At 39.0% G+C, this 24,187-nt stretch overlaps 1 protein-coding gene across 5 annotated transcripts in view; it reads right to left on the bottom strand.

Moving 5' to 3' along the window:
• Positions 1 to 9,238: 9,238 nt before the first annotated feature.
• Positions 9,239 to 24,187, bottom strand: part of LOC134663060 (kinesin-like protein Klp10A) — a 67,156-nt gene continuing 52,207 nt past the window's right edge. For 4 of the 5 annotated variants that reach the window (XM_063519360.1, XM_063519363.1, XM_063519365.1 and 1 more), the window contains 11 exons: positions 23,796 to 23,941; positions 23,367 to 23,478; positions 23,129 to 23,263; positions 22,408 to 22,563; positions 19,429 to 19,582; positions 17,618 to 17,653; positions 17,037 to 17,223; positions 15,918 to 16,029; positions 13,784 to 13,958; positions 12,117 to 12,206; positions 9,239 to 9,412 (listed from right to left, as the gene is read on the bottom strand). In XM_063519360.1, coding sequence (XP_063375430.1) covers positions 9,273 to 9,412; positions 12,117 to 12,206; positions 13,784 to 13,958; positions 15,918 to 16,029; positions 17,037 to 17,223; positions 17,618 to 17,653; positions 19,429 to 19,582; positions 22,408 to 22,563; positions 23,129 to 23,263; positions 23,367 to 23,478; positions 23,796 to 23,941 — 1,443 coding nt within the window. In that variant the 3' untranslated portion in view covers positions 9,239 to 9,272. The remainder of the gene's footprint in view (positions 9,413 to 12,116; positions 12,207 to 13,783; positions 13,959 to 15,917; positions 16,030 to 17,036; positions 17,224 to 17,617; positions 17,654 to 19,428; positions 19,583 to 22,407; positions 22,564 to 23,128; positions 23,264 to 23,366; positions 23,479 to 23,795; positions 23,942 to 24,187) is intronic. The other variant, XM_063519362.1, reaches the window with a different exon arrangement.

Genomic DNA, 24,187 nt, shown 5'->3' with positions numbered 1-24,187 from the left:
CGCATCCGCATAAGCTCCGCATCGATTTTATGCGGATGCGGATGCAGATGCGGATGTTGAAAATAATGCGGAAGTTCCGCGGTTGCGGATGCGGATGCGGATGTTCGCAACATCCCTGATACAATTATATGTAATTTCTGAGCATAAATAGCGATTGAGTAAGTTTGACACTACCCATCACTTTTAAACTGATTTGATTTTTTGATTGACTGAGAATTTTATAGATGGACAATGGGAAATGGCCAATAATTATCTTGCTCACGTAAAATCTTTAGTAGGTCAAACAGAACTTGAAGGCAGGAACTGTAGCCAATAAAGACGTGCGAGATAAGAAGAAAACTTACAAGGTAAAATACCGACTGTTAGCCGTTGTTCAGTTAAAATTTTACTACTCAGTGGTTTTCTATTTCTGAGTATGATCGCGAAAGTTCGTTATAAACCTAATGTATTTCTTAGGTTTGGTTGTATTTTGTTTGTGTGGTGCTCTTGTTATGTTAAAGTGCCCTATCTGATGTAGATATATTTGACTAGGTAAAACTAGATGTTACTGGTGACTCATAAAAATAAGACCTTAAAAGTTGATACGCTGATTAAAAATTAATCCAGTAATAAATCAAATCTGGTACAAATTTGTATGGACTTGACCGTTATGATCGGTTTTCCTAGGATAGCGGTGCCGTCATATAGCGGCCGTCTCCATACTAAATAATACGGCTAAATATGGATGTCGTAGTATTTGTATGGAGACGGCCGCTATATGACGGCACCGCTTTCGGAGGAAACCAAAGCTTTAGTCCGTTACCTATTGCCCGACCATAGATTGTCACCTCTAAGTCGGTAGCGACTTAGGCAGACACTACGTATCACATTTTGTAATATAGACCTTGAGTGAAGCTTAAATTGGAACTTGCTTCATTATAATTATGTACTTACAACCATCACTACTTTAACTAGTAAATCTCTTGTGTGACGCTTCCAAAACGGGCCTGCTGGCGGGCTCGACTGTGTTAGTTAAATTCTTGTACATTGTAAATATAAAATACTTGTTAAATTTGTGAATGACACAGCATTTAGGTAGGTATAAAGTTATGTGAAAATTATTATTTGATCGTATTTTAGTGAATAGATTATTTAACGCACAGTATTTTGAGGTTGCTCAAGGTAGCGTGATTTAAATTATAATTAGTTATATTGTTTTCTTTTATTTGATGGTCAGCCACTTTTAAGACAACTCCGTGGAGTTGTAATACTTGTATAGTAACTCGATTATGTCACTTATTGTACCTATGATTCATTTCCCAATCTTGCCCTTAACATTATCTGTTCATACCGTTTGATAACTAGTGGTTAAGGAAAACGAGAGCATGTGGAAACCATTTTACACTTAATTTGCATTAAAATTTAGACATGCTGGAGTTATATTCAAAATCAAGATCTGAATAAGGCCAATGCGGAAAATTCTGTACATAGGCGCTTTTTATAAAAAACAATAATACAAGACATCATTCATGGACAAATCAGCGATTGCTTTTAGTTTCGGCAGTCAAAAGTATTTATATACGGAATTTCCCGCACGGATTTGGCCGCATTTATGTAACGCTTCGCAAACACATGTTTTAACCATATTGATTGTCCTTATGTAACATTACTTAAGTTTTAAATGGACCAAAGAGTTTATTTTATTTTATTCGTCGCGTCTATTCTAGTGCGACCTTTATTCTGTGATACTGTTTATATATTTATTGGTTTACATATTTATTCCCATTATTTATCCGTTGTGTGATTTACAGGGTGGCCCATTTAGATCGGTCAGTATGGGAAAATCTGAAACTATAAGACATACGACGATCTCTTCTTAGGAACCATGTCATCGATTTTAGTAACAAGAAAAACTGCATTCATACATTTAAATTTTTTTTATGTAAAGTGTATTGAAAAAAATGGTGGCCATTTCGAAAACATACTAAAATAAATTAAAGGATATGAATACAATGCATTTTATTCATTTCAGACATCATGTTTCATAGTAACATTTACTGCTTAAGACCTACACAATCGATATCTAAATAGAAATAATTTTAGATATATTTTTTTCAAAACGTCCGGGTTCGATTCCCGAGCTGAGCACAATTTTTTTTTAATGTATGAATGCAGTTTTTCTTGTTACTAAAATCGATGACATGGTTCCTAAGAAGAGATCGTCGTATGTCTTATAGTTTCAGATTTTCCCATACTGACCGATCTAAATGGGCCACCCTGTATGTTGAAAATATACTAGGCCTTATTTAACAGCAAAACTAGTCGGCAATGCTCGTATTACTCTTGCATAGAAAATTGTATAAAATATTGGGTTATTCCCACTAGTTGTTACCAGTGGTAACTACTGGGAATTTTTTTCCCACCTTTTACCACTGGTAACTACTGGGAAAAATAATTCCGAATGAACGCGACACGCGATCGACAGCCCGCCTGCTTCCGGCCGGGCGTCCCTACACTACATCTACAACGCAAAGCGGCTCAGAATGTTGTTTCATTAATTGTGATTACTTAAAATACTTAAATCATAAGGGCTAGCACAACACGTGCTTGGTTTTGAAATGAAGATCAAAATTTGTACAGTATCTTTGCATCATACATTTTACGGATACACTTTATTCGTTACAGAATTAATAGCAATCAGCAATCAAACAAGCTCATAAGTATCAGAAGGTGCTATCCATTCTGATACTTATGAGCTTGTTTAATGTTATTTTCCATGACGTTATCATTTGCGGCATTTCCTAGGTTCGAAAATTGTCTTCCTAATAATTATTAATTTTATGTAAAGCATTTTCATGATACCAGTACAAATTAAGTAAGTACGTTTCTTATTAAACTAAATTAACTATCAAAATGTTATATTTTATTTTATTCTTACATTCGTATTAATACTTTTAATTATCCCTTTGATTGCACAAACATCATACGAACGAGCGGCGTGTTATATATAGCAAAGAGAATAGAGTGAATAGAGAGTTACTGTGGTACTATGGTAAATTAAGTAGCCACAGTAAATTCACTGCCATCTTTTGACAAAAGATTAAAACTGTCAGAACGCCATTTGACTTTGACCCTTCTTCTTTTACTGATAAAAAAAATCATTTATTTCAGACTAAAGGTCCATACATGGTTAGAGAACGTTAAAATTAAAATCTTATTACTAGTGTTAGTATGACATAAAAATAGACTAACTAAAACTAAAAACTAGGCGATGACTGCATGCAGTCTCTGCCAACGGCTGAGCATGGGGCCGTTTTCGCGCTCCATAAACACGCTCAGAATGCTGTTGGGGCTGCCGCGCAGGCGACGCATCAGTGAAGCGCACCTCTTGCGCATTATCGCCGCAAAGCTGTCAATTTGTGCCTCGGCAAACTGATGTGTTAATTTGATAAATATTGAAATTAACGCCATCTACCCGAGAGTAGGTCAAAGGTATGGTGCAATCTTTTCGAGCGATGACGCCATAACCTTTGGCCTACACTAATAAGATGGCAGTGAATTTACTGTGCGTGGCTTCATAATTTACTTTGACAATCCGCCTCTATATCAAATACTCTTTGTAGATAGGTAGGGAAATAAAATGGAACCACCTATTAGCCACACATGTACCTATATGTATTTGATCTATTTCAGTGCCTTTTTGGTGGTCAAAAAGATCATATTTACGCGATTTTAGTTAAGGCAAGAAAAATAAAACAGCTGCTTTTCAATTTCGATTAATTTATTATAATGTGCGATGTTAAAATACGTTTATTACAATAAAGCATTGCTCGGGCGGCTGCCTCGTCGTAGCCCGCCGCCGGCGAGCAGTCAACGCAAATGTTACAATTAATAATAATTAAAACATGTATAATATTTATAAAGAGAGATTTCGTTCAGTACAATCAAATCGCCGCAACGCAGTGACTCTGATACAGAGTACTGATTTAGTTTTTTATTTATTAATAAGCACTATCTAATACGATAAGCTATAGGATGACGGACGGCAAGCTGCCGACAACCGTTGAAGTAATCAATCCTTACACACACGCAGCAATAAATATGGCTGACATCTGAGGATCCACCGAGGACACCGAAATTCGAAAAATTGCGGGTATCTTTCACACTCACTCTAACTAGGCCTTAATTGGAGTAAACGAGAAAGATGCCCGCAATTTGCGAACTTCGGTGTTCGGGGTAGGCCCTCTGATATCAACAGCCGTCAGGAGGTCTACCGCGAACATCGAATTTAGATAACCTTTAATATAGAAAAGAGTGAGACGGATGTTCGCAGTCGTTCCCCTGTACAGGAGCCCGTTCCAAACGAAATAGCACCCGTGGTAAGAGACCAAAAACATTTTAAAAAATTTCATACAATGAACATAGGCAATGCTAAAATGTATTTTTTTTTATCCGCTCACAAATAAAAGAAAAACCTGATTTGTAATCTTCGAGTCCAGTTTTACTCTTTTTTTTTAACAAAAAATCTTTTACGCTTTTTATGACATGAGTAGGTATACTATTTTTATTCGTCATGTAAAAATAAATTAATGTTTAATAGAAAAAAAGAAATCTGTGTGTAGTGTAGAATTTATTGCGTCGGCTCATGTTAAGTAATTCCTTTTAAACCTACCATGCCTGGATGAAAGCTAGGTCCTAACGTGGTTAGGACCAGATCCGTCCAGGGCCGCTAGGGTTGTCTCTGCCATGTGTCACTCACGATAACTAGTCGCCCTTTTAATATCGGGTATCCGACAAGCCTGTGTTAACATTAATTCAAAACAATTTCAGGATAAAAGCCCTTGGATCTAGTATATTTAGCATTTTCGGTTCAGAGATATAAGTTGAAATCAGTAGGTGCAGGCCTAAATCATACGTCCACTTCTCAAGATTTTTGATAAAGTGCGTTCATCATAAGTTCTGTTTACTGTACACAAATAAATCATGTACAAACGAGTGGATCGCTATTTCATAAGTATATAAAAAACACAATCCGAGGAATTTTACCCTGATCCCATAAATACATTCCTTCCCAATCCACGCATACAAAGTACGCTACGGTACCGTTGTCATAACAAGCGTGTCACTTCATCGCAATACCAAATCGGAACGCCAAAACAAAAGCAACGGAATGAATTTTAACATTACTAAATACTGTACACAACCATTTACACGTCGATCCCACATTGCATATGGATTTTAGTTCATTTGTTAGGCACTATTAATATACTAGAGCACTGTTTAGAACCACGAAAATACGATAGATTAGACTAACAATAATTTTGAAGTCTACTATTGCTTTTGTACATTCCTCTTTTTTTCGTGGTTTCTTAAAACCAGTCTAACGTACTCGGGAGAGTTTTAAGTATATGTTACAATGAGTAAGGCTTAAACAAAAATACCAAAATTAAGATAACTTCATTATTTAACAGGTTGTTCTCACTCAAATGCCTCTCTCGAATACACAACACCTATGGGTGCTTAATGTCGTGGTATGATCGAAACACAATGACAATGATATGAATATAATTATTACAATTTAAACAACGATTATAACAAGCAGAATAAGGCAGCACATTAAACGTATAAGTAGTGTCCGGCTTGAGCTGGTATATTTCACACCGACAATATCATATTTATTTGAACATGATCTAAAAAACGCATTTGAAACTAATGAAATTAAACATCGTATTACGACAAAGCACCAGCATTAGCAATGCACCAAATTAAGTTGAAAAGAAATCGTTTTTAGATCAAGCTCAGGCAACTAATCGTTACTATAATTTCAATAGGAAACGTCACGCAAAACAACCACTGGGCACGCTGGTCTATGTACTCACCCAATCTCACATTTTTATACGAATATATCTACAATTTCTTCGTCTTCGAGAGAATTCTTTTTAACACGTTTTAATCTCACTAATCTAGACTTATATTGTATATCTTGTTTAAAGGATAATTAATCAATAAGGAAAAAAAAATGACATGTGATTTATAAACTTCAAGAATCATAGCGTAATTATTTTAGGCGCGTTAAAAAAGAATCCTCATTAAGACTCTAAGAGATAGGCCATTAGATGAGTTAAATGCAATGAGTAAGTCACTTATGTTAAGAGGAAAATATTTTCCATGAACGCACCAGGGAATCTACTCCAAAATTCCAACAATATTTTCTCTCTTTCTCTATAGCAAGAAAAAAGATAAAAACTATATTTACATTTTGGAATAGACACCTAGACCCCAAACCTAGTGAATTTCTACAAAAGCCGCGATTAAATGAGATGATGAGTTAACAGTTTTTGTAGATAACTCTAACATTATACACTAGATCGCGAGTCTTTAACCGATGTCATTATATACACAGCGCGTTTGTGATGTTCGCCGGTTTGTGCTTAAAACACTTACAGTAAACAGTCTATCATTTCAACAACGCGACGGTATCCGTTACGATGACACTAACTTGCATACTACCGCTTATCTTCTAAAGCTTTGTAAAACCAACTTTACTTCAATCGAAATAAGGTCTATATTTCTAAGGCGCAGTTTATACAGTTTAGAAAATAAGCAATAGATATGCTAACGCCAAACTCGAATCTACTCAAACTCTCCCACTCACACTAAGTGCGAATGAAAAGGAGAGAATAATTGACGAAGACTCGATTTTGAAAGTCATTCTAGGAAGATTCCTGTAACTCGACATTCAGAAATTAAATGGAAGATAGTTCAACAGGCCGGCTACTTACATAACGGTAAGATCAGAAGGGACGATAACTGGACACCCGAGAATCAATTTGACAGCTGAACTCTCAGTTTACGAAATTTAGTCAAATTAAAGCAAGTTTAAATCATTTCAAAAATTCACAAGAAAACACACGTAAGAAATATAATGAAAAAAAAAAAAACAAGATTAAAATATAACAAAGCTGCCAAACTGATCGTAGGACGTTATTTTACCGACAAGTACAGATATAATATTTATACACAATGGAACAGTCCGCGGCGCCGGCGCAGGCGCGGGCTGAGATCCGAGACATTTACAACATATATACTGGGAGACGCCATAGGCTTAGTTTGTATGATCCTACAAACTGCGTTTCATTATCTATCAAAATTTGCTAGCCAAAAAACGACCCTGAGGTGTTAGAACTAGAATTGAATTCTGATTGCCAGCTCGATTTCGAGTTCGTGGAACCTAGTATATTTTGAGTGCTGAGCAATATGCTCCGAAAAGTTGTCGGGAATTTCTTGCACATATTTCACGCCATGTACTTTTATAAATGAATGCTGATTAATATGACAATGTTCTATCTTTTTCATTGTGTTAGAGTAGAATACAAAAAAAATACAGTCAATAATTCATATGCATGGCAATATTACTAACAGTAAAAAAATACTTACAAATTTCAAATTAACACAAAGAAAACGAGCTGATTAGAAAAGACTTGAAGAAAAAAAAAATCATCGATAATTATAAAAGAAACTCATTAACAAAAAAAAACAGCTTCAGTCTCGAACAGTCCTATACAACCCGAATATGCCTAGCTTTAGGTTAGTAGCTATTTGTAACGTTTTGTCAGAGAAGTCGTATCAATCTTCATAGAAAAAAATTCATGTTAAAAATACAAAAAAATGCTCCAATAAATACGTTACTGATTGGCTATCATTTACTTTTATATCTCACGCAAAGATTTTCCAATGATGCTTGATATTACCTCTAGATATCGAAAACGCGACCACATGCACATGTTACTAACAGCAACGCATGAAATCGAACATAGGTAGACTTTATTTTATCTCAATAAGGGTTAGGAATAACCAGTCACTATGGTACAATCGTTTACACTGTTAACTAACAATTCGTAAACAGAGTCCATCAAATATCAATTAAGAGTGTTGCTGGGTGCGTAGACAAGATGCCAATACGTCACGTAGCGTAGCGTAGTTATCTCTCTCTATTGCTCTTTCGTATTAGTGCGATAGAGACAGTTGAGTTTCTTTCGCTACGGAGCGTTAACGATTGGCATCTTGTCTACGCACCCTGTTACGACTGACCCAACCCGATCTGATCGCCGGCGCCGCGATTCCGTGCTACCAAAAGACACAAGTCGTCGAAAATTCCCAAGAATATGAATTCAAAGGATATTTCAACGACCTATGTACAGTCAAGAAATTTGATTTATGTACCATTTCGTACCTAGTTACAGTGATAATCAATACGAAAGCCACTAGTAGGGAGACCTCCCGGTACAGATGTAGTGTATAATTATTTTCCATAGTTATTTCACGAAAACGTACGAGCGTGTCTTGCTATTTCAGTCAGTCTCGGTACAAAAAGTACTGATTGACTGGAAGTAGCATATAGAAATACGAACGTTTTCGAGAAAATACGGTGGAAAACAATTATGCACTACATCTGTACTGATTTTCTATGGCCAGAACCGGGATTTTTCGGTCCCGATGCCGTTCTTGTATAGAAAACTAGAGGGGTTAACCGCGAAAAACGAAAACCGAATTATATTGTCTCTCTACTACTCTTGCATATTCGAGCGATAGAGAGGTAGATAAAGAAATTTCGTTTCCCGCAGTATGGCCTCAGTACCGGGGGATACTACCAGTGATATCATATTATTGTCACACCTACTTTTTCGATTATTTCTCTGTTTCCGCTACCCAAAGGTGGAAGAGATCGCTCTTTAGCGATAAGACCGCCTGTTGTCCGCCTCTACATTTAATCAATTGTTCTTTTCTTTTGTATCTTTTTACTGAGGTGTGCCAATAAAGAGTATTCTATCTATGTATTGTCGCTGTGACAAGGTATAGTTTGTAGCTTTCTAATAGACCCCGAAGGCTAATCCTATTGTCTATTGTTAAGAAAAACCGCTCGTGCCACGTGCCACAACCACCTGCATAAAAAATCGGCACTTCGGTTACTGAGTGCCGGCGAGTCGAACGCTACAGAACCAGTCTAAAATGTGTCATCGAGATGCGTAACAAAGGCGCGTTATCGGAGAGCGCACCTACACTGGTTTTTTGAGCGTTGGACTAGCCCGCGCTCAGGTGCCAAATAGAATAATTATGACCCTTTTTTGCAGGTAAGTAGCACGTGCGGTTTTACTGAACAATAGACAATAGGATTAGCCTTCGGGGTCTATTAGAAAGCTACAAACTATAGGAAACGGTACAGAAATCAAAGTCCGTACAGACATGGGAGATTAGATTAGCCACAACCGTGAAGGGTAGACACACGGTGTGTGCTAGTGGTGCGGCGGCTGCATGCGGCGGCTAATGTGCTCTTCCTGTTGCATCTTGGCGCGGAACTCGGCCACCAGGTCGCGCGACTGCGCGAGCACGGCTAGTAGCTCGTTCAGCAGCTCCTCCCATTGCGTTGCGTATGCTGTGGAATACATTACGTAGCCGTTAAGTTGCGTACGAGTTGTAGCTAACAATATGGTAATAAGGTAGTAGTAATGTGGCTGAACATTTTGGAACTGTCTTGTTAAACCATAGAGAAAAAAATACATAGAGTGCTGACTCCATACATCAGTTTTAGTACCAAAAAGACTATTAGCATCTAGCATCGAGTATCGGAACTATCAGTACTGCTACTTGACAATAGATGTAGCACCGACCGGAAAGTCTTATGCTGTTGAGATAAGACTTTCCGGTCGGTGCTACATCTATTGTCAAGTAGCAGTACTGATAGTTCCGCTACTCGATGCTAGATGTAGACACAGAAATTAATAGTCTAACTGATGTATGGAGTGAGCACTCTTGTCTTATTATATAATGTTATTAGCATGATAAAAAGTAAATTTTATTAAAGTTATTGTTTAAAACTGCTATCCAAATTAATAATGGTATATTATGTAATGTCATGTGATGTTTAATAATAATAATTTTACTTTTGCCGCATGTCAAACGAAAAAGCATTTTTAATAAGCATTATTAACTTGTGAACGTTTGTAAAAAACAAAACAGACTAAAGCAAAACAAAAAATATAACATTACACTTTTTAGTTATAATATAATATATAAGTTTCACAGTTTTAGCCGTTAAATATTATCCAGTAGGTAAATAACAATATTAATACACTATCAAAAATTACGAAGTGTTTGTATAAAGTCACACCAAGATAAGTCTGCATGTCTGCAACGATTTTGATAGCACACGCAGTGCAAGTATTATTTTAAACGTCAAACTTCTATAGAAGTATGTGTGTGATATCAAAATCGTTGCAGACTTATCTTGGTCTAACTCTATCTTATTTTTTAACATATCTAAACAAAGGAATACTAAAAACGTATAGCGTTGTCTACTTCAGCTGTCAAAACTGCGTCTAAGAATTTGGTTTTACTAATACGCTTCTAGTACTCCTTTTGCTAAAAAAAGTAGGTAAAAAAATAGCCGGTATGAGCGTCAGCGTTGGCGTTACTCTCCGAAGCAATGACCGCGCGAATGAATTTTGTTAAATTTTGACTAATGAATAGACATCGGTTTGCGGACTTTTCTAATATATTAACCTTTTAACCGCTTAGAATTTTTCATCGAGCGTGCTCGTGTCGCCGCCGGTTAATTACACGAAGTTTTGTCTTATTTATCAGATAGCGGCGAAATGAGCTGGGTATTGTATGTCTTATATATCAGACTACGGTGGTTAAAAGGTTAAATTTGTATTTTTGCTATTATATTAAATATGAGCAGTATCGGGATTTAGTTTATTATTTTAATGAAATTAAAAGCTCTTTGTTGTAAATCATGGCAACATAAGTTCAGCAGAATTATTTCTAGGTGATGTTTTTTTTTTCATTTAACCCCTCATTTCCCACGATATGACGTCACCCATAAGCGTTCTGACGCAAATTCGAGCCCTTGGGAGCAATGTAAACATAATCAAGTCCATATCCAAAACACGTCGCTCAATACTATTGAGTCAATAGTAATTATACAATTCACCTAGAACATTAATATTTTTTTCTACTCCAGCACTTAAATGTGTCAATTAAATGACTGACAGTGATATCTAAAGCAATGTCATTTGAATGCTTTGTCTATAGGCTCATAAGATGACTGCTAGCAGTCATCTTATGAGTATAATACAACTGCTTTATTTTTTTTAAAGATACAAGTTCCGATCATCTTGATTGAAAGAGGTATGTTTTCATTTACAATAATAACTCTTTTTTTTTTTAAATAATAACTCTTTTTTTTTTAAATAATAACTCTTTTTTTTTAATAATAACTCTTTTTTTTAATAATAACTCTTTTTTTTAATTTTTTTTTTTTTTTTTTTTTTTTTTTTTTTTTTTTTTTTTTTTTTTTTTTTTTTGCTGCAGCTGTCATAGAAAAAGTAATGTATGCAACAGCTCATAATTGGGTCTTAAAATTCTCGGGTCTTTTTTTACAAAACTCGACTACGTCTCGTTTTGTAACTTCGACCCTTGAATTTTAAGAACCCTTATTATATCACTGTTGCATAAACTACTATTAAAGTGCGAATATTTAAATAAATATATGGACACTGCAGATATTTTCTAGAATTATTTTACCGACGTAGGAAGTCGAACTCATTAAATTTAATCAATTTCCTATCATTCAAAATTATTTTAGTGTTCCGCCAATGGGTGTCATTCTGAATCCCTAACAACGTTTGTCCTAAAGTCACTTGCCCTAACTGGTTTGTCCTAATGGGTACATGCCCTAACGATCAATTGTCATAACGATTATTTTCCATAACGTAAGGTTCTGAAAAATGGTTAGGTTTTAGAACTTGCTGCCACAAAAGTGGGTTAGGTTAGGGTTAGAACTGCGACCCTCGCAAAAAAGAGAAAATATGCTTAATAACATTAGGATAAGTAATCAATAATTAGGGAAACCAAATTTAGGGTTTTTACTGTTAGGACAACTGATCATTATGACAAACAATATTAGGGAATGCAAAGATAGGAGAAAAGACTTTAGGGATTCAGATATAGATCCTCCACGCTGTTTTTAGAATTGTAATATTTTTCCGAAAGTTTCCTGATAATATTTGATAATATAGAGTTGGTGTCCGCAAACGTCTGTCTCGTTAATGGGCATGGATCGTTCTCGTGCAGACCTAGCTTCAACCGTCGGTTCCGTGCGCCAAGGCCGAGACTCGAACCCGTACTCGTGGGGCGCAGCCGCTTGCGGGCCAAGTACGAGCGCTCTGCAACACCACCGGTGCACACTACACATGCTTACACATACACAGGACTGGATGCAACACATACAAGCACAGTACGTAACGTCGCCGCGTGAAGACATATCAGAAATTCATCTCAATGCAGAGGGGCTACCCCGAAAACCGAATTTCGCAAATTGCGGGGATCTTTCTATTTTACTCCAATGAAAGCGTAATTAGAGTGACAGAGAAAAATGCCCGCAATTTGCGAAATTCGATTTTCGCGGTAATAGCCCAGGTCATGCGACACGCGTACAGGTCGATTCACGAAAGCTGGCACGAATGGAATGAACGAAACTTTCATTGTATGAATGATACCTGTATCGGTATATAGTCAGAGCCACCATCTTATTGGTATACACAACACACATAGACATTTTCATTCGCTCATTCATTCCATTCGTACCAGCTCTTGTGAATCCACCTGTAAACACGGGGGCTCACTTGTCTACACTTTACAGTGGTATCCGGAATTATATTCAGAAATCGACATTTATCCTCGACAAGTGAAGAGAGTGGCGTAACATAGAGAGACTATATTAAGCTGCGGACTGGATCCAGCGATAAGCGAGACAACAAGGCCGTTGACACACCAAATCAATGGGGTTGGCAACTGTCAAAGGTTTCCATAGATGGCGCCATCATAGCTTGCCCCTTTTTCTGTGAGTTTTGGCTTAAAGGGTATCCAAAAGAAACAAAAATTTGACACAATTCTAGGGATTGACAGGCAAGCTATGATGGCGCCATCTGCTAAATACTTCGACCGGCCAACCGCATGGCGTGAACTGCCTTAGGGCGCATTTAGACGGCGCGCGAACTTGTATACGTATTTAGTTACATTACGGACCATTGAGGTTATATCAATACAGTCAACCGATCAAATGACGCAATGTAATGAAACTCGCATGTGAGTTCTCGCGCCGTCTAAATAAGCCCTTATGTTCGCTCGTAGTAAACCTCTGCATGTGTGACTGACAATACCCGTCCTTTTCTAGTCTACAGTGTGCAAAGATAAGTCGGGCCCTGGAGGGAAACTACCTTAAATCCTTAAGCTGGCTCATTTTACTTAAAGGAGACATTCCTTTATTTTTAAAAAGAAACAAAACTGCATTCAAAGATTTTCTAAAACTCGCTTGCCTCGCCCGGGACTCGAACCGACTAAAAATTCCAAAAAATAAAAACTCGCAATTTTAGTCTACTAGTCGGTACAGTTAATGTTAATGATAACATTTCTCCAAGAAACATTAGGTCTTAAACTCGTCTGTCGTACAAAATATCCATAAAATCTAATATTTAGTACTCAAGCTTTTTTTAGACAAGCCAAATTGAAGAAAAAAAGAAAAATACTTTGAATGCAGTTTTGTTTCTTCTTAAAAATAAAGGAATGTCTCCATTAAGTAAAATGAGCCAGCTTAAGGATTTAAGGTAGTTTCTCTCCAGGGCCCGACTTATCTTTCCACACTGTATAATAAAGTGGTGGTGGTAGTGGTGGTGGTGGGTGGTGGTGGTGGTGGTGGTGGGTGGTGGTAAAGTGGTGGTGGTGGTGGTGGTGGTGGTCGTACCGTCCTGGTCGTAGTCCACGGCCCTGGTGAGCTGCAGCAGCTGCATGCAGCGCTGCTGCGCGTGCTGCATGTAGTCGGAGATGGCCTTGTGGTTGTCGAGCACCTCGTCCTCGGCGCGCTGCAGCTCCGAGATGGCCTCGTGGAAGTTGTACATCTCGGCGGACATGTCGCCCTCCTGGATTATAAGTAATGAGCTGTGGTGAGGTTTTTTTTTTTTTTTTTTGATCTCAAAACTATGTTTTGTTGTATATCCATTATGTATTAACAAAAGAAATTTGCATTTGTGGCCACCGGACGAAGCCTGATTTATATTACTCATGTATAATGATGTACCTACATATTTGACCATTATTATTATAAATTGCATTGGATATATTATTCTATCATCGTTCTATAACCTTTCAAGTGGCATGTGTCATATTTGAGTTGCTGGAATTTCGATTTTATTTCCATTAATCGAATTTCAGATTTAAATGACTTAAATTTTCCGGAAGCCGGTTCAAAAAAAAAATGATTATGTATTTTTACTCTCCTGTAAAAGTCGAAATGTTAATTGTTGCGGATTTGTATTTGTGGCCACCTGACGAAGCCTGCATTGTGGATATCCTAACTAAAAATTTGATCTTTTGAATTTGATCATATTAATGTTAGTGTTAATTTATTTTTTATGTATATTAGTTTCTGCATAATGTCATTAATTAAATATAATTCTGATTGGATTGCAGGTTGTAGACGGATATTGAATTCAGTTAGGTACCTAAAATCAAGAAGTTAAATTACAATAACAGGGAATAAGTAAACGCTTAGTGGCGGTAGCGTCAAGGCAAATGACGTGTGCGTCTGTGTGCGCGCACCACACACACACACTAGTGTAGGTGTAGGCACAAGTTTGAGCAGTAGCGTAGCGTAGTGGGCACGCGAGCGGCACTTTTAGGGGGCGGCAAAATTTCAGAATAAATACCAATAATATCGTATAAATATTTGATCTATTTCAGTCGCACTTATTATATTGAAATACGTAAGCTAGGGGGCGGCAAAATTTACATCCGCCCCGAGCGGCCGAGACCCACGCTACGCCACTGAGTTTGAGGTTATAGGTGCAGCGCGCCTATGAAAATAAGTTAACAAAAATGACTGCGCGCGTTTTTCTTAGATATTTTATGTTCAATAAGATGCAAATAAATGTTAGTTGTAAAATTTTTGCTAATAATGTGTGTGGAAAGTTTCTGTTTCGTTATTTGGTGTTATTGATGGTTGTTAAAGAGTCACGTTACTTACAAGATGCTTCTATGTGTAGCCATATTTCGCAAATATAGCTTATAGTGAATAATTAATACTTTGGGCAAATCCCAAAATCGCGAGAAACAAATCAGCCGTTTTATAGAAAGCATTGATATACGATTTTTATAAAAGTATAGTTTTGTCCATATACATAGTTTTAGCTGGGGCACGTGTGAATGACCTTTTTATCATGACAACCTCAACAAGTTTAATATTTACAACAGTAACGGTGATATCGGGGGCCCGTTTCTCAAAAGCTTGTAACTTTGTAATAGAGTCGGACCAAGAAAAGTCTGCAGCGGATTTGATAGCCCACACAGTGCAAGTGTCATTTATGCGTCATAACTTCATAGCTATGCTATAGCTGCGTGAGCTATCAAATCCGTTGCAGACTTTTTGTGGACTGACGCTACTAGCAGATGTCACTTTATGACAGCTTTTGTTAGAAAGGGACTGAGCAACGGGCCCCTGGGCGTATAGTTTGTAGCTTTCTAATAGAGCCCGAAGGCTAATCCTATTGTCTATTGTTAAGTAAAACCGCTCGTGCCACGTGCCACAACCACCTGCATAAAAAATCGGTACTTCGGTTACTGAGTGCCGGCGAGTCGAACGCTACAGAACCAGTCTAAAATGTGTCATCGAGATGCGTAACAAAGGCGCGTTATCGGAGAGCGCACCTACACTGGTTTTTTGAGCGTTGGACTAGCCCGCGCTCAGGTGCCAAATAGAATAATTAGGACCCTTTTTTGCAGGTAAGTAGCACGTGCGGTTTTACTGAACAATAGACAATAGGATAAGCCTTCGGGCTCTACTAGAAAGCTACAAACTATAAACACAGCGTGTGGTGACGTACGTTGAGCGAGCGCAGCTGCGCGAGGTCGTCGTGCTCGGGCTCCATCTCCACGTCGGCGGCGGGGGACTCCGCGCGCTGCCGCGACGCGTCAGACGTGCCCAGTTCCTTCACTCTGAAAAAAATATATATAGGACATCCTTACACAGATTGACCAAGTCCCAAAGTAAGCTCAAGAAGCCTTGTGTTGTGGGTACTCAGACAACGAAATATAAATAAATAAATAATAAACCTAGAACCGCGGCTTCACAGGTCTCATCTTAATTATTCGATATATAAGTGCGAAGTGTGATCTACGCAATCAAAATGGAAAAAAACTCAAATAAAGAGTTGATACCGATCTTGATTTTATATCGTAGCGATTTACCCCATAATACTGATATGGCAGGTGCGTATTTTAATTGCCAAATCATTTCAGACTTACTTTGCATTGGGCCATTCACGTAACGTCAGTCGAATTAAATTAGCTTAAACCCTAAATGGTACTGAAATCCGATTATAACTTCAAAAATATATCTTACCTTTACAACTAACACGAGACTTAATCGCGTAACGTCACGCCATAAATAAACGTACGTTTTACGCGATTAAGTCCCATGTTAGTTATAAAAGTATATCTTACCTGTCAGACCTATATCCTACCTGATCATGCAGGTACGCGACTTGCAGCTTCGACGCTCGTAACGGTAAGTGGTTGCCTTTCATGCCTAGCGCCCTAATGTACTCTTTGAGAGAGGGATTTGTTGATATAAAGTATTACCTGTCGGCATATCGTAGCGTGTTCAACGAGTGTTCGCAAGAGTTGAGCGCGGGCGACACCATGGCGATCATGCAGGTACGCGACTTGCAGCTTCGACGCTCGGAACGGTAAGTGGTTGCCTTACATGCCTAGCGCCCTAATGCACTCTTTGAGAGAGGGATTTGTTGATATAAAGTATTACCTGTCAGCATATCGTAGCGTATTTAACGAGTGTTCGCAAGAGTTAAGCGCGGGCGACACCATGACGATCATGCAGGTACGCGACTTGCAGCTTCGACGCTCGGAACGGTAAGTGGTTGCCTTTCATGGCTAGCGCCCTAATGCACTCTCTGAGAGAGGGATTTCTTGATATAAAGTATTACCTGTCGGCATATCGTAGCGTGTTCAACGAGTGTTCGCAAGAGTTGAGCGCGGGCAACACCATGGCGATCATGCAGGTACGCGACTTGTCGCCGATGAAGCTGTCCCGCAACACTTGCGTCAGCTTCGACGCTCGGAACGGTAAGTGGTTGCCTTTCATACCTAGCGCCCTAATGCACTCTTTGAGAGAGGGATTTGTTGATATAAAGTATTACCTGTCGGCATATCGTAGTGTGTTCAAAGAGTGTTCGCAAGAGTTGAGCGCGGGCGACACCATGGCGATCATGCAGGTACGCGACTTGCAGCTTCGACGCTCGGAACGGTAAGTGGTTGCCTTTCATGCCTAGCGCCCTAATGTACTCTTTGAGAGAGGGATTTGTTGATATAAAGTATTACCTGTCGGCATATCGTAGCGTGTTCAACGAGTGTTCGCAAGAGTTAAGCGCGGGCGACACCATGGCGATCATGCAGGTACGCGACTTGTCGCCGATGAAGCTGTCCCGCAACACTTGCGTCAGCTTCGACGCTCGGAACGGTAAATGGTTGCCTTTCATGCCTAGCGCCCTAATGCACTCTTTGAGGGCGAGTAGGGATTTGTTGATTTCGGCGCCTTCCATTCCTGCAAGCAAAAAATAATAGGTACAGTCGACGCTGAAGGGCAAAATAACAGTTTCTTTATTTTTAGGGTATGTTTTTTTTAAATACATAAAACAAGTAATATTCGTTTCAGGACAGTTAGTTTTTTTTACCTATTTAGTTTCTAGCCAAAAACCTATTGTTTATAGAAAAAGTCAATGAAAAGTTAAATCACGTATCACGTAATTTTGATTGGCATTTATAACCAAGATGGCTAAGATCTAACAGGCTCGTACCAATGAGTTTTTCAGAACTTATGTACAAAATATCATTTGATATTTACCAGCCGCTTTTCGGTGAAGGAAAACATCGTGAGCAAAACCGGATTAATCCCAATAAGGCCTAGTTTACCCTCTGGGTTGGAAGGTCAGATGGCAGTCGCTTTCGTAAAAACTAGTGCTTACGCCAATTCCTGGGATTAGTTGCCAAGAGGACCCCAGGCTCTCCCATGAGCCGTGGCCAAAATGCCGGGACAACGTGAGGAAGAAGAGATGGCTAAGATCAAAGAATTGGACCATATTTTCGTGTTATCGAGTAGTAGGTTGAAAACCAAAGCGAAAGAGAGAGCAGGCTCTTGTCTAGAAGAAAAGACATCCCCAATAAGATTATAGCCAAGTTCAATATACCGAAGCATGCTGCTTGTGTCCAGGCTATTCAATTATTTAATAAATTACCGATCGAGTTGAAATCCATAGTAGATCATTGTATTTTTAATGCAAGGCTTAAAGCGTTTCTTTTAAGGAAGTCCTATTATTCTGTCCAGGACTTTATTAATGATAATAATCTTTATTGACTAAACCTACAACCTACATACCAAATCTGTAAATATTATTAAGTTTGTAAATAATTGTTATAATTGCATGATATTATTTAAGTTTTATTTTTATTTTTTATTTATTTTTTATTTAAATTTTTAATTTATATTCATATACAATGTAAATTGTGACTGAATAAATGAAATGAAAATATATTTATTTAAGATAAGTAGGTACAATACACTTAAGTAATCTATATTTACAGACTTATTCGCTAATTTATTATGTAAGGAACTTATCTTAACGTGCGATGCAAATTCGGTATCGGTGGTCCCCGCACTAGGCAAGCCTGTGTCGCGGAGGCCAGTACTCGGTGTGGTACAGATAAGGTAAGGTCGGTTGACACAACAGTCAAGTGAAAAAAACTAGTATTTTGGAAAATATGTACAGGAAAAACAAAAATTATAATCATACCCCGGCCGGCGAGAGCAAAAATGCGTCTGCTCCTAGTGCTTAATTAAATATCGACTATTCTATCGACATATGGATGTCGATAGAATAGTCGACTTTTAATTAAGCACAATTTTTTTTTTTTTAACTGAGCCATTAGTATTTGTTATTTATTTCAACTTGATACCTCCACGCGTTTCTAAGAATAACCCTAAAACAATTTTAAACTGAATAAATACAAACACTTGGTTTTAATTTTGTTTACAACAATAATTAATACTTCTGCATATCATAACGGTGGTCCAGTACATCGTGTTGTTTTTATCGACATCGACCAAAGTGTGTGTCCTCGCACTATTAAGCTGTCAACGCATTTTTGCTCTCGCCGGCCGGGGTATGATTATAATACGGATAAAAATAATAAAATGTGAGCTGCGAAATAACCTACTGCAGAATACTGAATCTATTACTATTAACTCTTAATTAACTACAAACAAAAGATTAAAGAAGCATACGGGGAAAATAAAATGAAATGAAATGAATGAGTACGCACTGGTCTGTCGGTTGGCGGAGGAGGTGTCTGCGCCGCGCTCGTTGCCGGCGAGGTCGATGAGCGAGAACTTGCCGTGCACGCGGTGCATGCCCGGCGACCGCACCACGATCTGGAACACAGCGTGCGACCGCGACGAGTTCGAGTTCGCAGACGTCTGCAACACAAACACAAACATTTATCAAATAATAGTACATTATTGTCGAGGTTCGGAAGTAGCTACTTGCAGGCTGAGGATTCGTTTTAAACGGACGACCTTGGGAGTCCGTTTAATTGAATCCGAAGCCAGCAAGTAGCCTTCCAGCCGAGTCATATATAGTGCTTTTCTCAAAAATGGTGCAAGAAATAGAAATATTTTACAGAACTTACAGAAGCAACGTTCTAATTTAACAGAAAAAAATACAACCATTAAAAACATTTGCTTGCCGCCTTTAAAAAAAAAAGAAGTGTATTTTTCTGCTGAAAATACGCCAACCTATTTGAGACACCTAAATAGTCGCGGTACCAACATTAAGCCTGTAACAGACTATCGCACCGCTCCGCGACCTTGGAGCGTCGCACCCATAAGTGAGAGCGAGAAAGAGATATCTGTTTCTCGCTCTCGCTTATGGGTGCGACGCTCCAAGGTCGCGGTGCGGTGCGATAGTCTGTTATAGGCTTTATAATAATAAGTGCTGATCATCTGTTTGGCTGTTTAAGGGACCTATGCCTTCATTTGATATGGCCATTTAAAGTTTTAAAAAGTTTGGAACTCGTTAAATAATGGAATTTGTATGCGACATTGCAGTCCCGAAATCGAGACTGCAATGTTTTTAACTTTTTAATTTTTTGAATGACCATAAACTACGCCCTTCCCGACCTATTTTTAACCGGCAACGTCGACTTTGCCGTCCATTTTTGAGAAAACATATCTTACACCAAAATAATCGAAGCTCGCCCCAACCTAACACTCGAGCGCACAAAGAAAACCCAAAATCCATGGAGCGAGTACATAGATCATCAATAGACAGTGTTCGATGTGCTCCTCAATTAAGCTCTTCGACAGTAAATGAAGGAATTTTATATTAAAGGAAAAAATGGAAAAATTACGCTTACGGCAGGACTTGAACCCGCAACCTCCGCAATCCGTGCGTTAGCTCTGCCAATTGAGCTACGGAAGCCCACCAGAATCTTGCGAATTTTTCCATTCCTTCCCTCATGCAAACACGCCTTTGGGGTGGCGTATAGCGACATCTACCGAGAGACGATTACATACATATTGGGTAGAGATTGGCAGAGCTAACGCACGGATTGCGGAGGTTGCGGGTTCAAGTCCTGCCGGAAGCGTAATTTTTCCATTTTTTCCTTTAATATAAAATTTGGAATATCGCCCGCAGACGTAATCTGCATGTTTAAAAAATTGATTTAAATGAAGGAACTTCAGGATAGTACTAATCTTCTTTTATTTACTTAACAACTAGATATATGTGGGTGAATCAACTTCTTCTTGTCACTCGTTGCCATGGTTACGTTCTCCTGGGTCACTCTTTAAAACCTGATTTATAGACATTTAAATTCACCAAACACGCTTTTTGGTGATACTTATAAACCCTTTCCATAGAGGGTCGTCTACCAAGCGTGTCAGAAGGAGGAGGTGGACTATGTCTTCTAACAAACTATGCTACTATTGTCTCTTGGCTGACCGGACAGAATAACAACAAGAAATAGTTGATCCACCCATGTAATCGTTTAGGTTTTTGGGAAATCTATACAAGATATATGCAGCCACTGTACGGTGCAGTCTAAAATGTAGGTACGCGGAACGGGGAGCCATGACGTATGTGTGTAACGTCATGTGTCGTCAACCGGTCCTCGCACGAGTACTTATGTTGCGCCAACAGACAGTGTAAGACGGAACCGCGAGGACCGCACGTACCCGGAAGAATATTCATACCTCATCTTCGTATTGCCCGCGAGATATCCTACTAACACAGGTTTATAACCTGGATTTTATTCCAGCGGGGTAAATTCCATAGGGTTTATTGGTAGACAAGTTGGCAACAAAGAACCATGGTCCATTTGGAAGGCGATGAACAGGCTCAGGTCTCAGGTTAGCCGTTGTAAACATAGCACGGTCGAATGGGGACTGCTTCGTGGCCACTACCCAATGTGCTTGCGACACAGAGGGCCTAGCCAAATTGATGATCGCTTGCGCTTCGCCATCGAATCGCTTTGTCTCTCTATTACTCTTCCATATTAGTGTGACAGTGACAGTTTATATAACACTTTAAACTCTCGCGTTTTGTACACATATTTAATTACACAAACGGGTCTAGAAGAGTCTTTCCGTGACCACAGCTGGTGCAACTCAGCTGAAACGTCGGAATTAAAGGTAAAAACAATTAAATTATATCGCGGTAGACCCGTTGTGCCATTCCCCGCGTGGCATTCACTGTTTAGGGGAACATGAGAGAAGAGAGTTGGCTTTGAGGCGGTTTAACCACTTCTTGATGGACAAAATTTCAGGCAGATACTAAATTAAACCTCAACTACCTCCCTACCAGGGATGTTGCGAACATCCGCATCCGCAACCGCGGAACATCCGCATTATTTTCAACATCCGCATCCGCATCCGCATCCGTATAAAATTGATGCGGAGCTTATGCGGATGCGGATGTCGAACAAGTCGGTACAGGAACGTCTTAGCGGCGGCGTAAGTGCTAGGTAATTTTCTATAACGAAATCGTCTAGATCCAGAAAAAAGTTGGCGAAGTTACTGTTTATTAAATATAACGCACCTATATTCTTGCTCAAATACTAAACGTTTGGTTTTTTTTAATAAAAAAATACTAAAAATGTAATATTTGACGTTTTCTAAGTACCTAATCTTGACATCCGCATCCGCATCCGCGGATGTGAGCCTTTAAAAATCCGCATCCGCATCCGCATCCGCGGATGTCAAAAAATCTGCATCCGCAACATCCCTGCTCCCTACGAGCCTACCTGTCCAGAGGTCCTGGCGGCGTTCCCGTGTTGGATGAGCTTGAGCACCTCGTCCACGTTGTCCACAACCTTCTCCGTGAGTCCAACGATTTGGACTTGCTGCTTGCCGTCCTCCAGTACTCGCAGTTTCGCCTTGTCCGCTAGCAAGTCAAACACCTGCAATTATAAACAGATTTAGAAATACGTCTCGCAAAGAAATTCCTAAATCAGGTATGAGTGCAGACGGTTTATTTGATCTCACGACGCCCTTCTTTCGGATACGGATACAGCTCAGCATCATTTTAGGTCACTACTTCAGACGAAACTCACTTACGATTTCCTCTCGATGGTTGGCATTAAAACGCTTTACTCTTTCATTGTCGTTTTGTTGTTTCATTGCTGGTAATTTTGAATTCGAATTAAATAAATTTATCTTACGAAGACCATGAACCTGTCGTTTTATCTTTCTGCTCTTTGCGTGTATAGCTTCTCGAAAGAAGGTTATCTTAGGGAGTAAATCACAAAATAGGAGGCGGATAATATGAGACTGTGACTTTATTTACGTGAACACTCTTACAATCCTTGGGCTGACCATGGACACGTTCTAGAGAGGATCAAGGATTCAACTTCGAAGACGATGGCGAAGAAAAAGAGGTTAAGAGATTTGTACTTAAGTAACGTGAGGTGATGCCAACTCTCTTGCAGACCTTGCCTAAACATCTTCTAGAAAATAAAGGGTTACCTTGCCAGAGTATATCTCGAAGAAGGAAGCGGACACGATGAGGTTGAGGGGCTTGTACTTGGGCGACTTGAGGTACGCAAACACGTCGCGCGCCGCCATCGCGTAGATACCCTTCTTGCAGTCCTGTGTTTTGCCCTACAAAAATAAATTAGTTTAAATTCCTTCACATTTATGTACCACTGAAAATTGAACCTTTTATAGTACCTTGTAATAAATGTAGGGTTTTTAAATGTTTTACCTGGAAATCTCCACCCATGGTATGAGTCTTTCCAGAGCCCGTCTGTCCGTAGGCAAAACACGTCGCCATACCGCCTTCGAATATCGTCTGCACTAACGGCTTTGCCGTATATCTGAAAAGAGGCGAAGTTTTTTTTTTCATTTAAATAAATTATCAGAAGGTATTGGTATTTAACGTTGTGTACCATTAAAATAAACAGACAACATACGAATAAAAACGATTCACACCGGTTTTAAATTTCTTTCTCCACAAATAACCCCATGAGAAGATATAAATTTAGTAGATTCAGACCATTGTCAACCGCACAAATAGCGTCGCCTCAATATTTCTATTCAGAGAACTTATCTTCCGGGTAATCTTAACGCTATTAAAAATAATCTCACGTCTATTTGGAATAAGGTAATCCTCATGAGGGCATTTGGTACTAACTTGTAGACGATCTCGTTGGTGCAGTTGTCGTCGAACGCGTAGTCGAAGCGGAACTTCTGGTTCTCGAGGTACTTGGTGAGGTCCACCTTGTTCTTGGGCTCGTGGACGATCATCTGGTCGCGCGTGGGCACACTGATCACGTCCACCTGGAACAATTACTTCAACATCAATATGCGAAGTTATTGGCCACTCTAAGAGATCTAGCTGACAAATGGTTACCCGGCTCATCACAGGATCCTCTACTGCAGGGGTCTCTACTGTAGTTATAGACTATAGACCTACAGACTGGTAGGAGTGGTAGGATTGCTAAGATATACTGACCTCTTTTTTCGTAAGCTCCTTCTTGTTGAGTGGCCTCTTGCGCACGCAGACGGTGATCTGGTGGTCTTCGA

The sequence above is a fragment of the Cydia amplana genome, chromosome 4 (genome assembly GCF_948474715.1).
Source record: "Cydia amplana chromosome 4, ilCydAmpl1.1, whole genome shotgun sequence".
Lineage (NCBI taxonomy): Eukaryota > Metazoa > Arthropoda > Insecta > Lepidoptera > Tortricidae > Cydia > Cydia amplana.
This window is presented reverse-complemented; position numbering and strand designations above follow the sequence as displayed.